General features: G+C 39.9%; 2 protein-coding genes across 2 annotated transcripts; both read left to right on the top strand.

Annotated features, from left to right (window-relative positions):
* Positions 1-534: 534 nt before the first annotated feature.
* On the top strand, positions 535-6,978 carry mfsd10 (major facilitator superfamily domain containing 10). Its single transcript, XM_047341072.1, has 13 exons — positions 535-789; positions 2,043-2,231; positions 2,785-2,881; positions 2,994-3,097; positions 3,237-3,395; positions 3,499-3,681; positions 4,312-4,414; positions 4,520-4,631; positions 4,713-4,821; positions 4,921-5,011; positions 5,710-5,757; positions 5,851-5,940; positions 6,157-6,978. Exons 2-13 carry the CDS (start codon positions 2,079-2,081, stop codon positions 6,285-6,287), a joined length of 1,380 nt encoding a protein of 459 aa, XP_047197028.1. The 5' UTR covers positions 535-789; positions 2,043-2,078; the 3' UTR covers positions 6,288-6,978.
* Positions 6,979-7,505: 527 nt separating this feature from the next.
* On the top strand, positions 7,506-14,746 carry LOC124852396 (selenocysteine insertion sequence-binding protein 2-like). The gene is made up of 18 exons (XM_047341315.1): positions 7,506-7,723; positions 8,256-8,371; positions 8,473-8,614; positions 8,707-8,782; positions 8,868-9,082; positions 9,168-9,252; positions 9,337-9,434; positions 9,591-9,737; positions 9,815-9,904; positions 10,038-10,139; positions 10,254-10,374; positions 10,502-10,668; positions 10,771-10,897; positions 11,013-11,190; positions 11,295-11,515; positions 11,669-11,823; positions 11,944-12,139; positions 12,309-14,746. Exons 1-18 carry the CDS (start codon positions 7,715-7,717, stop codon positions 12,434-12,436), a joined length of 2,373 nt encoding a protein of 790 aa, XP_047197271.1. The 5' UTR covers positions 7,506-7,714; the 3' UTR covers positions 12,437-14,746.
* Positions 14,747-14,852: the final 106 nt, after the last annotated feature.

Raw genomic sequence — 14,852 nt, 5'->3', positions numbered from 1 at the left:
CCTCCCAAGTGAAGCTTGTGGTTTTAAACTGTTCTTTATGAGCGGAGAATCAACAAACACTTGATAAACAGCAAAACGTTTTTTTTAGATCCGAGGTGGATCAATAATGTGTAACTTCCTCTGTTTGTCTGTTGGTGGAAGGACAGGACATGGACCAGGGAAGAGTTCATTAAATGTTGGTTCTGATCCAGATAAAGGAGTAGATCTATGGATTTCTTTTTTCTATCACTTTGCTTAACATTGTGAGACAGCGCATTTTTAATAACATTGATTTTTCAGGGAATAATTCATTGATCTTGATGGAAGAAAAGACAATCCAGCATATTTAGAGGACTGGTGTTTATGATCTAGGAGCTAGTGAATTTAAAAGTGGCTTCTGAAGGCGTTTGTTGGTGGATGAGTGTGCTCATCTAGTTTTTCATGCATATATGTTGATAATAAAGACCCAACAAAACCCTGAGGGAGAGTGGAGTGTGTAAAATACGAGCTGACTTGAACGCAGCCGTGTGCGTTAGTTGCGTAAGTTACGACACTTCTTGTGTTCTGGGTGTAAGAGGACACCGCTTCCTGGTGTGGAGCGATACCAATGATCTGATGAGGGAGGAGAGGCTGATCTGATCCAGTCTGAGGGGAAACTGTTGAGTTTCACAAGTTTCACGTGTTTCTGATGCTTCGGGTTGAAAATGTCTGAAATAGAGAAGAGGAGGGAGATGATGAAGAAGAGTCTCACTCGCTGGATCGATCTGAGGAAGCGACTTTAATAGAAACAGTTTTCACGACCAACCTCAGGTAGGAGGTGTTTTTTTTTTTTTTTACATGCGTTCCTTTACCAGAACTATTTGATATGAGTCCATTGAAGGAGGAGGTTTATGCAGACAAAGTTTCCTCTGAGTTTATTTCCCGGAACAGTTTCCTCATCTCCTGCCTGATGACTCACTGCGAGGAGATGCAGTAAATCATGATCATGTCATGTTGACTGGAAATACCTCCACCGTTGTAAACGTGTATTTCATTTGCATCTGGCACGTTGGTGGTACTTTGAAACGTGTACTTTTACTGCGACAAGCAGAAATGCCATTGTGAAAGAAATATTGCATCTAAGAGTTGAAGTACACAAATGTTATGAGCAAAGCAAACAAAAAAACTGAACAGAAACTTTTGTCTGCAACTGTATAAATTCTTAATATTTATAGAAATTAAATACATGTTTTTTTTCTTTATGTGAATCCAGAAGTCAGATTTAATATACTGAAATTAAAAGTATAATTTTTAGGATTGTCATTGTGTAGTGTTGACTCAAGGGAAGGTACTTTGAATGTGTAAATATCCTGAATTAATGTCCAACATTCACAGTCATGTAATGAAGTAACTTTTCCTCAACTACTTTACTTGAGTGTTTCCAACAAATACTATTTTATTCTTCTGCTTAATTCAAAAGCTAATAACTGTGTTTTATATTCTACTGTATTTATGTGACAGAAAGACAGTGTGAGAATAAGACTTATGGTGATAAATCTCTAAGATGCAACACAATGTTAAACATTAAACCAGTGTCTCTCAGTCTTTCAGCTGGTGACCACTCACAATGACCCACTGTCTGTTGGGAGCTGCTTCCCGTGTTTCAGATGTCAGATAATAAACAAAATTAGTTTAGTTTGCCCCTCAGATTTATTGACAGGGAAAATAGAGAAATTGTTGAGCTTCCAGTCAATTCCAGTTAATTATAATCCCCACATGCAGTCAACAAACAATTCAACAAACTCAGAGAAGAAAGTTACTAATAACGAAGAACCAATCATTTCATATTTAGTGAATCTTTCATGTCAGTTGGAGAAAATGTGGTGAGTTTGTGTTCTTGTCCTAGAATCTGTTCTAAATCATACTTGGTGCTCCAGGAAACTTTCAAGGAAAATCATAAGGAAGTGAAACACCTGTAAAGTGCAGCTGTGATTCTCTCAAGGCTTCTATTGTTCCTGTTGCTCGAGATAAGAAGTCAGGATTACTGGAACTGTAGCACACTCATGTCCATGTCCTCTGCACAGGAGCAGTCAGAGAGAAGACAGTATTCAGTTGGAGAGATGTCAGACGTTAACACATCCAAAGAGGATGGCGGCGCGTTCTCCTCAAAGATCATCAAAGTGGTGTTTGTCACCCTGCTGCTCGACCTGCTGGGATTCACCCTGATTCTACCTCTACTGCCGTCCATTTTGGATCACTACGCACAAACAGGGGTCAGTAGTTTTTGTTTTAAGAAATAACCTACTCTCTGTTCTCTCTGTTCGCAGACATAATAGTAACACACTGAAATTACAACTATATACTAGTGCAACGTTTTTATCTGTTAGTCAAACATTCATCGGAACAAAACACAGACTATACACACACAGACAAAACTATGGACGAACAAGAAGGAGATGTGTTTTTCATTTAGCTATTTCTCTCTTTTCTCTCTCTTTGAAAAAGAAAAACAACAAAGCCTAAAAATATATATTTATTATATTATCTTTTGTGTCTTTGAATAAAAAAATTGCTTTAAAATGTTTTAGAATATACTATGTTGAATAATACTTTTAAAACAAAGTGTAGACTATTGTCCTCTCTACACTGTGTGTTCCCTCTGCTCACAGTAAATTCAAACGAGTGGTCATCATGTGATCTCCTAATTTTCATGACTGATTAGATTAGCATCATTGGGCTGTTTGTGCTGACTCATGCTGAATCCACCTCTTTCCTGCTTTTCATTTTGTCCCCGTGTGTTTTCCCGTGTGTTTCCTTGCCGTGCAGGATGTTGTGTACCAGTCTCTGCAGAGCGTTGTGGACTGGTTCAGGGACGTGGTTGGGATTCCTATGGAGAAGAAATACAACAGTGTCCTGTTTGGAGGTATATTTAACTGATTTCACTGGAATTATGATCAATTAAAAGGGGGAAAAAATAGGGATTCATTCCTGGATATTGTTTTTTTGATTTGCATGCTGATTGTCTTGCTCTGCAGGTCTGATCGGATCACTGTTTTCGCTGCTGCAGTTCCTGTCATCGCCTATAACAGGCGCTCTGTCCGACCGTCATGGCAGACGACCCCTGCTCATTCTTACCACAGTGAGTAAAACACCAAACCTGTTTTTAATACACTGTGTGTTACATCAAATTTAATGACTTTAAGAATATAAATCTCTGTTTGTGTAAGAAAAACGACTGTTCGGGTCTGACAGGGTGCTTCGTGTTCCTTGTGTTCCAGCTGGGGCTGATTTCCTCCTATGCCGTGTGGGCAGTTTCCCGGAGCTTCAGCATGTTCCTTTTGTTCCGGGTAATTGGGGGCATCTGCAAGGGCAACGTCAGCCTCTGCACCGCCATCGTAGCCGACTTGCCTTGCCCCAAAGCACGAAACAGAGGAATGGTATGCACACACATTTCTTGGCGTTACCTCATATTGCCGATAACACGTTTATGCTTTTGTCTTAAATGTGAGAAAAACTCTGATTTATTTTGTCGGGGAACAGGCCATGATTGGCGTCGCCTTCTCCTTGGGCTTCACCGTGGGGCCTCTGATGGGCGCCTACTTCGCCCTCAGGTCCAGAACCACAGGAAGTGTCTTCTACCTCGCTCCAGCTCTGCTCGCCTTGGCCTTCAGTGTTGCTGATTTGCTCTTTATCTGGCTCATGCTGCCCGAGACGCTCACGAAGGTCAGCTGCAGAAAGATTCACACTGACACTCAAAAGAATCACACATTATTAACGGAGCTGCTGTTTCTGTTTGGTAGATTCTAAAATCGAGAAATCTAGAATCTAGAGTAGTTGCCAATGGCAGAATAGCAACAGCGAAGAAAATCTTGAGTGAGCATCTTTTATTTTTTCTCAGTTTGAGAAATGAACTAAGGGATCCTATCAAACATATTCTGAAGAAGTCTTTTAAGAAGTGCAATCAGCATTTTAAACTACAGAAATAAATCTGGTTCCACATTTTGTCCTTTTAACAAAACACATTTCTATACCTTGTGAACTCGGTATCTCAGGAAATCTTCCAGGGAATTCTTTCAAATTTGCTACTAACCTTTATTTGGACTCAAGGATGAACTGATAATATTTTGGTGGTCAAAGGTCAAAGGTAAAGTGCACTGGATGGCAGAAGCATACAATACAGTTGTAGTTCATTTTGACTTTTGTACTACACTGTGCTCTAGCCTCGGTAGTATCTTGTTGCCATGTTTGTTCCACATGTTACATGCTTTACACATTTCCAGCTAATATTTTTTGTTGAGCAAAAAAAGCAATTCAGTTCTATTTTATTATTAAGTTTTTTGTTCCGCCCTACAGGCTTCGTCTTCAGGGTTCGGGGACTCCAGGAACCTCCTGAACCCATTATCTTTGTTCCGTTTTTCAGCTGTTACCCAGACAAAAGATCCCCCTTCAAAAGAGAGTGAGTAGTGCACACACTGGATTCCTGTGTGCTCTCTTTGGGACAGTTTTTGAAGCATGATTAAACCTTGGCACGCTGACAGAAGGTTGGGATGTCTCTCTACAGGAATGCAGAGGCTTCAAGTGTTGGGCCTCGTTTACTTCTGCTACCTCTTCCTGTTCTCTGGTCTGGAGTTCACGCTGAGTTTTCTGACTCACCAGCGCTTCCAGTTCACAAGGTACAAACTCCGCCATGAAGTTGTGTTCTCTCTCAGGCGTAGTGAATCAAGTGCAGTAACCTTGTGTTGTTTTCTCTACAGTATGCAGCAGGGAAAGATGTTCTTCTTCATTGGTGTCATCATGGCTTTGATTCAGGGGGGATACGCTCGTAGAATTAAACCTGGGCAACATATCAAAGCAGTCCGTGTGGTAGGAGCCTTCAGGACATGTGAAAACATACATGTGTTGATGAGACATGAGGCTGCAGCACAAATGTCTCCCCTACTGAACTGTATTTCTTGTCTCTAGGCAATCATCACACTAATTCCAGCATTTATCCTCATCGGGTTATCATGGAATATGGCAATGCTGTACGTCGGCTTGGCGTTCTACTCGTTTGGTGAGTTGTGTTCACGTTCACTCTGCTGGAATGGAATATGATAATTATACATGACTGATAAACAGTGAAATATGAAAGGAGGAGAAAATCCCCCAAGGCCAGTAAGAATTATAAAACCAAAACACATAGTCAATGTTAAAGACTTCAACATGAGATTTGAATATTTAGCATAAACAGAAGAAATAGTTTCTTCTCTGCCTGACCCCTTTATAACTCCCAGGTCCTATGCTGTTGTTCTTTACTTTGTCATTTCAAATCAACCTGGTATGTATATATAATACATAATATATCTTAATACCACAAATCATACATTTACCTCAAGGGGCTTTACAATCTGCCTTTAGATTCAGAAAAGGAAAAACTTCCAAACCAGTAAATGCTTTGTACATAAACCACAATGGCAACACAACAAAATAATAAAATGTATATGAATATTATACTTTATTTGAATATTCTAAATACATATTTTATTTCGACTGTGTTTTAACTACTCTATTATGTCATTTTTGTAGCCATGATGTATCTCAAGAGACTTTTTGGTCAAATAAAAGTGATATAAAAGTAAAAGAAAAACACCTGAATATCACACATGTGAATCACATTTGTTATGCAGCAGGATATTATCCACAATGTAAGGTGTGAATGTTATTCATTTTGTGAAATAGAAAATTAAACATTTTTTATTTCTCCTTTTGCAGCGGCTGCGATAGTAGTTCCCTGCTTGTCGACGCTTGTTTCTGACCACGGTGAGCCTCTTGTTATTTCTAAATGATTTAAACTCATAAACCATTGTGATCACGATATAAATGTGTTAATCCCTGCTGTGGATGTAACTCCAGGCTCGCCCAGTCAGAAAGGCACAGTGATGGGGATCCTGCGTAGCTTGGGCGCCTTGGCCAGAGCTCTGGGACCAGTCGTGTCTTCGTCTGGTGAGAAAACTTTGCAGATATGTTTATAAGACACTAATATTTTCTTAGTCTTCCTGTAAAATAAAACATTTAAATATCTGAATTCATCTTTTTTTCGTGTGTCAAATTCTTTCATATTTGAGCCACAAACCTTTTTGAAACAGCACCATTTAAATTGTTTGCCACCTTTGCATTTCTTCACCGTGTGCTTGTGTAACTGTGGTGTTTGCTTCACAGTTTACTGGATATCTGGACCACAAACCTGTTTCCTCATCACGTCGGCCTCTTTCATCGTCCCACTCGTTCTCCTGAGCACAGCTGCGAGGCAGAAGGAGGAGTGCGCAGGACAAGACTTTAAAAAGAAGTGATGGCAGAGACATCCTGATGTTTTGCTGCCTCAACGATTGTAATGATGTTTACATCTGCTGGGAGATCAAGCACTAAGTTATTACTTCATGGGGAGATGTTCGGTACGCCTGCTACGCTGCTGCCCAAGAATCAGTACACGAAACACAATAATGCAAGAATATGATGCACGAGCCAAAACCAAAGGGGGACCAGAGCGAGGGAGGTCGCTCATTAACTGAGAAATGAATGGGCAACATGCTTTTTACTGTATGTGCTCATGTAGACCTGTGAATATTATGCACTGCTTGAGCCAGGGTGTCAAATATATAGATATCATTTTATATAATACTAAGTGATTGTATGAAAAGGTTCTCGTTACTGCGACTTAACCGAAGTGGCAGAAAGTAATTTAGTGCATTTACTCAAGTACAAAGTTTGATGTACTTTATTTTAGTATTTCCATTTTTATCAAAAAAACATTCTACTACATGTATATATATTTTACTTCATAACATGTTGAGTGCCAAAGTTTGCATTAGAGATTATGATTTAGCTATAGAATATTGTGCATTTTTATAAAGTGAAATATACAAGTGAGTAAAAATGTATTCCACCTCTACAGCTACAGCATTAAAATATTGTTTAATGAATGAATGGATTCATTTTCTTTTGATACTTGATAAATTCTTTTGATAAATTGAATGCAACATTTTTCTTTGAAATGTGTGGCTTGATTTAATTGGAAATATCCACAAATGATGGTTATAATAAAAATGTCTAAACAATACTAAATACTAAAAAACCCTCTACGAGACAGGGCCACTACATTATGTACCAGTGAGGGGCTGATGTTGACTAACCTTTCTTTTCTATTACAAAAAGCAAATTGATTAACAGTTTATTATTCTACCTCGTTGTTAATCCTTATTTAAATCATGGTCGTTAGTAATACTAACTTTACTGAAGTAAACTTAATACAAATAACAATAATAATAACAATACTAATAATAATAACAATAATAATTCTTGTTTTTATTTGTATAAGTGCAAACAGAAAGCAAATAAAATGAAATAAAAAATATTAAAATGCAGATCACAATCAAACACTTAAATATAAAATCCGCATTATAATCTCACGTTAAAATAAAAACATAAACACTTTGCCAGGTTGAGGCCTCTGTGGGGATTGATGTGTAAAACGCGGGTGACACCAGCAGGGGTCGCTGTGGGCTCTGCTCGCCTCACGCTACGTAAACATCAGCTGTTGCCTTCAGGCTCCGGGAGCTGCCTCCGTGCTAACAGGTTGTTAGCTGTTAGCCCCGGCGAGCTAACGCAATGTCGGCGCAGGTAAACGCGGCACCGTCGCGTCTGGGAGTTTGACAACACGCGGAGGATCCGGCGAACATGTGGAAACGTGACCGCGTTTAGGAAGGAATCTGACAAAAAGATGGACAAGGTACGAAATGTAACGTCGCGGGTTTGTTTCAGCAAGCTAGCCTGCGATGCTAACGTAGCTCACCCCAAAGCTAACTTTTTTTAAAAAGCAAAGTTTAGCTGTTTTGTGCAGATGATGCGTATGAAGTCACAGCTGCTTCCACCAAACTCTCGAGCTGCTGGTGAAGACAGTTTATAAAACACACCAAACAATCAGGAATACAACGCGTTTGGCTGGATGTTAACTCGACGAGCTAATAGTCGGCTACATTGGATGTAGAGCATGGGAATGAATTGCAGACGGCAAATATTCCATATATTTCCTCTCACGACTTAAATTACACTCAACAGGAAACATGCAACAAACACTAAGTAAATTTAACTTCTTAAGATCGTCTTTAAGATCATCATTAAACAAACATAATGTGGCTCTTTCGATGATGAGAGGACCTTTCTATGACTGAAGCAATGAATAAATAAATATGGTGTTGTTTGTTCCAAAGGGGGAGAGACTGTCGAGCTAAATAACTGTGTTGTGGTTTTTGTTTGTCCAGCCTTTTGACCCTAAACCCCCGAGGAGACTGATAAAGGAGCCTGCTGAGTCTCACACAGCTTCATCGCCCCATCTGATTTTACCAAATCCTTATGTGTCTGGCCATATTTCAAAGGGGTAAGAAATGAATGCCAGTAATTGGGCCCACCTAATGGCCTGGGACACGTTTGTAAAAGATTCAGCTACTTGTACTTCGTGTAAATGTTGGATCTCTTCAGGAACCAGTCAGGTCTGAGCCCAAAGGCAGCTAGAAGAGGAGACGTACCAAGGAATCATGGCTACAACAACAGTCGTCGTGTTGGAGACTCCAGTGATGATTTGCTATGGAGAGACAGGTCTACACGGGATCCACAAGCAAAGGTTGCTTTCATTTTAAGTACCAGAAAACTAAGTAAAACAAACTACTTATTTAATGAAATTCATTAAACAATGATTTGTATCCGTCTCTACAGGCATCAAGAAGCAACAATGGCTCCTCAGCTCAAAGCAGAGTCATGGACAAGAGCACAACGGATGCACAGAGAAGAGGTATTTATCACACGAGAAATCACATAATTCCTTTTCAGAACGTTTTTGTTTTACATGAGTAAAAGAGTTTCTAATTGATCCGCAGGTTTTAGAGGAACCAGATCTGCCACGAACTCTGCAGGGACGTCAAAACCAGCACAGACCAACTTGGTCCCATTTGAAGTGAAGATGGCGGATTTCCCAGAGCTGGCTGGTTTTCCACCGAGCAAAGCAGCCCCCTCTCTTCTTCAGAAAGAGTGCTGGGGTCCAATTCCTCCGCCCATGAGCCCTCAAACGCAACCGCCTGCATCTACCTGGAAGGTGAGCTCACCGAACAGTCAGATATGTTACTGTGTAGTTGTGGTTATACTCATGAACTAGGTGCTGTACTGCTACTTTTGAATAGTCTGGCAGGAGACGATCCCCAACACGGCCTGATCCCCAACAAAGAGGCGTCAATGTAAAACCAGATCCCCTTGCCATCCCAGCAGGTAGGGTGAAACTTCTTGTTGTCACACGACTATTAAGCAAAGTCAATAATATTTCAGAGATGTATCATTGTTTTATGTGAACAGATCAGCCAGCGGCGGCATCCTGGGCTAATGTCGCCTCTCAGCCTCCGAAGAAAATCGTCCTTAAAGAAGAAAAGACAATCACCAGCAACCGCAAGCAGGTTAATTCATAATAACAATAATAATAATAATATGGTTTTAAAATATAAGACAATATTCCAGCCCTCACCTATCAAGGACCATTCTACTCTGTGCTCCCTCCTCTCTTCAACTGACTTCTGACAATGTTTTCTATTCCCCTTTTTGTATCTTGTCAGACGGAGGAAAACGCTGCATCGCAGGAGGAGGGCACTGCTGGGAAGAAGAGGCGCAAGAAAAAGAAGAAGAGAGCTAAAGGTGCTGATGAAGATGAAGATTTGGAGTTTGAAGAACCTGCAATTTATCAGGAGCCTCCGAAGTTTGAGGTGAATAAAAATGTCTCTGTATTTTAGAGATTCATTTTATATATTGGATGGAAGATGATTTTTCTTTGTCTTGTCAGGATGAAGAGGAGTTTCCAGGCTTGACTCCTGCTCTGACTCGGACCGACAGATTCTTAAGCAGCAGCAATGCAGCTAAGCTATGCAATGAGGTATATTTATATATAATACTGTGTTGTTGTAATGGGGGTGGAGCTTACACATTTCTACATGTTGAGTCAATGGATTGTCATTAAAATATATTAGATGGAATTTAATTAGCAAGTCTATGTTCCCTTTGTTAAGGAAAACCAAAGAATCGGAGGTCAGCACCTGGCTGCTGACCAGAACAAGGAAAAGTCTAATGCAGCAAAAACTCAGTCCACAGAGACGACTAAGAAAGGACAGGTTTGTTTTTTCAGCTTCCATTTGATTAATTTGTCCTTTAATATCATCCAGGTGAAACCCTATTTTTTACTCCTGTTATTGGTCTTTTGATTTTCTAAAAAAAAAACTGAAAAGGTGTCAGGGAAGAAAAGCAAAGTTCCTGTTCAGCTGGACATCGGGAACATGTTGGCCGCCCTGGAAAAGAAGCAGCAATCTCAAAAAGCCAAGCAAGATGCCAAACCAGTCATTCTCTCAGGTGGGTCATCGATGAATTCCTCATTTGTCTTGTTCTTGATGATAATAATTCAGTAAGACATACTTGCAGATCTAGCTGTTTAAAATTAAGCCATGAATAAGTGTCTTTTAAAACTTTCTTTTTAAAGTTGGTGGGGGACTACCTGTTGCCCAGAAGCAGGGGTCCGTCCAGAAGAAGCCGCCCTGGCAGCAGGGTCAAGTCGCACACAATCCTCTGGACTCCACCTGCCCAATGGTGAAGAAAGGAAAACAGAGAGAGGTGCCCAAAGCCAAGAAACCCACTCCTCTCAAAAAGGTTAGTCCACTCACTTCAACACAAATACAGGCGGGTTACATTTTATACAAATGTATTTCAGCAGATCAACCTTTTATCATCATGTTTCTGTGTGATCCTCAGGTCATTTTGAAGGAAAGGGAGGAGAGGAAGCACAAGCGTTTGCTGGAGGAGCGAGGTCTGGTTTCTGAGGATGAGCTCAAACCTGTTAATGATGCAGATGAAGAGCAGTGCGACATAACTATCACAGGTCAGAGCAAGCGCGTGGAAAAACAGATCATAATCGAGTCCTATGGTTATCACAGCTGCAAGTAGATTAGGTGAATATTTGATTTTGAATGTATTTTGTGCTTCTCAAATCTCAGATGAGGTTGGGAGTCCTACAGAGGATCTGGACGATCAGTCCGAGTTCAGTGGCACAAACCTGATGGTGAGCGAATGCGAAGAGGAGAACGAAAAGGAGGAAACCGTAGAGCAACAAACCACCTCACCTGTGCCCTGCGCAGTCAGTCGGCCCAAAATCCACAGCAGGAAGTTCAGAGAGTAAGACTGTAAAAGCATCCTTACCCTGGTTCAAGTTTAAATCTTTGTCGTGTGTTCATTGTGTTGACCCATGTGTTGATTGAAATCTTTATCGTGTGTGTCAGCTACTGCAGCCAGATGCTGAGCAAAGATGTGGATGAGTGTGTGACGACGCTGCTGAAGGAGCTGGTGCGTTTCCAGGACCGCCTGTACCAGAAGGACCCCATGAAGGCCCGCATGAAGAGACGCATCGTGATGGGGCTCAGAGAGGTCCTGAAGCACCTCAAACTCAGGAAGGTCAAATGCGTCGTCATCTCCCCAAACTGTGAACGTATCCAAGCCAAAGGTATTGTGTCCTCGTGGTTAACAGTGTAACAGAGTTTGATGAAAGCAAATATTGTTAGTGTTATACATTTATCAAGAAGCAGGACTAGTTTTCAAATTTAGCTCTAATCTCTTACAAGTTTAAACCTGGGAGCTCAACTGTCACCTTCCACAGGCGGCCTGGACGAGGCGCTGCACAACATCATCGACACGTGTCGTGAGCAGGGGGTACCCTTTGTGTTTGCGCTCTCCAGGAAAGCTTTGGGTCGCTGCGTCAACAAGGCGGTGCCAGTCAGCCTGGTGGGCATCTTCAACTATGATGGTGCACAGGTCAGGTTTAATTCACACAAACCACTAACAAAATAGATGTAACATGAATTAAGCTATAATGTCGAAGATAAAAAAATAACTATATATTTTTTAAAGTTGATAACTTTGTCTTTCCTACAGGACCACTACCACAAGATGATCGAGCTGTCTTCTGAGGCCCGGAGAGCTTATGAGGTGATGGTTTCAAGTCTGGAGCAGAGCGACCAGGCCGAGGCAGAACAGGCAGCGAACAGTGAGGAAGAGCTGCAGATCAGCAGCATGGCTGAGGAGGCTGAGCCCAGTCCAGAGAGCACACATCCAGAGGACCCAGAATACTGTAAGTTACTGTTTATACAATGTGATCCTACGAGATAAAACAAAGAGATAGATTAAATTGTGTGATTTGACCAAATAGTTCAATAAGACAAGAATCGGTTGATACAAAAAGTTCAGGATTTATGGTTGAATAAAAATGAAATAATAATCTTGTATTTTTCTTCCTCCAGTAACAATTTGGAAGAAGATGTTGCAGAAGGAGTACAACCACACATTTTTGAACTTTGAGGAGCAGCTCAGCTCCTTGTGTTTGGACAGTGAATGTACTGAAAACACTGATGAAGATGTGAAGAGTTGACAGTGGTGAAGCCCTCTGTGCCTAACAAAAAAAAATGAACCCACACGTGCTGATCACCAGCAAAGAAGAAACGAGGATGGACTTAATTTCCCATTCAGAAAAACTGCAGCACAAGGTACTTCTGCTGCAGCAGAGCTCAACCTGAGGGATTTGTCAGGAAATTTATAATTTTGCTAATATTGGCAATGAATCTTTTTTTCTTTAATGACTAGAGTAATATTTTTGTGTTTTGAGTTAAAGATAAATGGGCAAATCTGTGTATATAAAGGGTGTGTGTGCGTGTGAGGGTGTTTCTAAACTGGAAATGAACCACTGAGACACTAGGACCAAAGCTGTCACTTGAAAAAGATCCCACAATATGAATTTTGTGTGTAGAATATGAACAGACTGAGAAATAATCAGTGATCACTTTGTTTTAGCCGTTGTGTTGCAGCTTTTGATTTTTTTACGAATTACCTTAAGTTAATCGACAGGAACACGAGAGAAATAAGTGGAAACGATGCGAGAGAGGAGGGAGGACATTCACAGACGGCCTGCAGCCAGGCTCGGGTCTGCATCTTGTACGGGCTGAAATATGGATCAGTGAGATTTTTAATTTGTGAAATGATGCTTGTTTATCTCCCTCTGTAAAACTGTAGGAAAATACACTACAGGGAATTTAAGTTTGTGAATGTAGAAAAGATAAAACAATTAGAAACCAAGCACTCAAAGTGACCACACATGATACGCTTGACACTTTAATTTCTTGTATTTGCTTTTGGGAGAATGTTTAAAGCCGATTTAATAAGTGAGTGTACATTGTTTTGTCACTTTTCAAATATGGACACACAGCATGTGTTAAACCTGTCACTAACTGCTGTGTTGTGTGGGTTTGTGAAACAGCTTGTGGTCCTGTGTAACTTCCATGTTGCACTCAGTGTGGGAAGTTTCAGTTTCGTTGAATTATTTCTCAACATCATTTCATCTCATTGATCCTTACTTGAGCCCAGTCTGACACCTCCAGGCCACGGTTGCACAACTAGGTTGAGTTTAAAGTTAGAAATTGAACTTTGTTATTAATTTACCTTTAAAAAATGACGTGAGAAAATAGTTGTTAAAAGGAGACTGTGCTACATAGTAGAGTGTGTTTTTGTTGGTATACAGTAGGTACAATGCACAATATGTTGGGCTGCCAGGAATTAAGTTCTTGTAATAAGAAAATCTGCCTGTTGGTGGTTGAGTCACATGGCAAACTGACTAGAAAATTGCTTAATTCTTCTTTTTTTTTAAAGACAATTTTACAGTCATTGAAATTGCTCAGTGACAATCACCTTCAAAAAGCAATAAATTCCCACATTTGAAAGGGGCTAAATTAAGTCCGAATTTCATTGAGCTGAAGATTCACTTCTGATTATCTGATCATTACTTATGGAAGTCAAAATTACTAATATTAACATTTTTAGTTGTGTAAAAGTGATTTAAATGTCTGATATGGGGAAAAAAAAGTCTTAAGTGCCGACAAAGAACCTCAGTGAATCTTGTGGGATTTGCTTCAGGCACAATGGACATGAGGTTGTGTCCAAGTTGATTGTGTCTTGATGCACTGACAAAAAATATGAAAGTTTAACAAGAAATTGGTTTGTTGTTAATTATATTATTTGTCAACGTGTAACTGAATTTTGATCTGAATTTAGTATATTTAGTTATACCTGACATTTCTTTATTTCGATTAAAGAAGATAATTTATTTTCATGGGATCATTTTTTTACGGCTTCAGTTCAGAAACAGAGCAGAGACACAGGCTACTGATTCTTTAGGCGTCTGTCGTTAACCTGAGGCCAAAAGAATCACTTCTCTTTGCAAAGTGCCACTCGAGACCAGACACAATGCTGAAACTGCACAATACAAATGTTTGACAAAGCTGAGTCTGCTGTCTTTGTTTCTATGAAACAAACAAATCATAAGATGTTTCATATTTGAATGATCTCACTCCCTAAATATATCATTTCAAAAATAGATTGTCTTTAAATCCTTTTGTACAATATAAGGTAAAGTTGCCTGTGTTGGCTTCACATGTGAAATGTTTCATCCCAAAAGGATTTTGGTCTCAAAGTCAGAGCACTTTGGATTTTGAATTCCTCACTTAAATATGTGTTTACAAAAATAAAATAAAATCATTTGTGATTCTAAATTAAACGAAAATGAATATATTCAAAAGGATACGTCCTTTTGGAATGAAACTTCAAATGAGTTACAAGTCATTCCATATCAGCTGCGTTTTGTGTCATGCAAAATCCAAAATTGTTATTAAATACATTTATTTTCTATGCACACTCCTTATGATCTATTTTTATTCATCCAAATGTGCTGGTTGCTTACATAATGTCACCTCGTTTCAAACGGTAGTTTTGTAGTTTGAATGTGACGACTCCAGGTG

Source organism: Hippoglossus stenolepis, chromosome 9 (assembly GCF_022539355.2).
Source record: "Hippoglossus stenolepis isolate QCI-W04-F060 chromosome 9, HSTE1.2, whole genome shotgun sequence".
Lineage (NCBI taxonomy): Eukaryota > Metazoa > Chordata > Actinopteri > Pleuronectiformes > Pleuronectidae > Hippoglossus > Hippoglossus stenolepis.
Note: the sequence above shows the minus strand (reverse complement) of the source record. Positions and strands in the feature narration are given on the sequence as shown.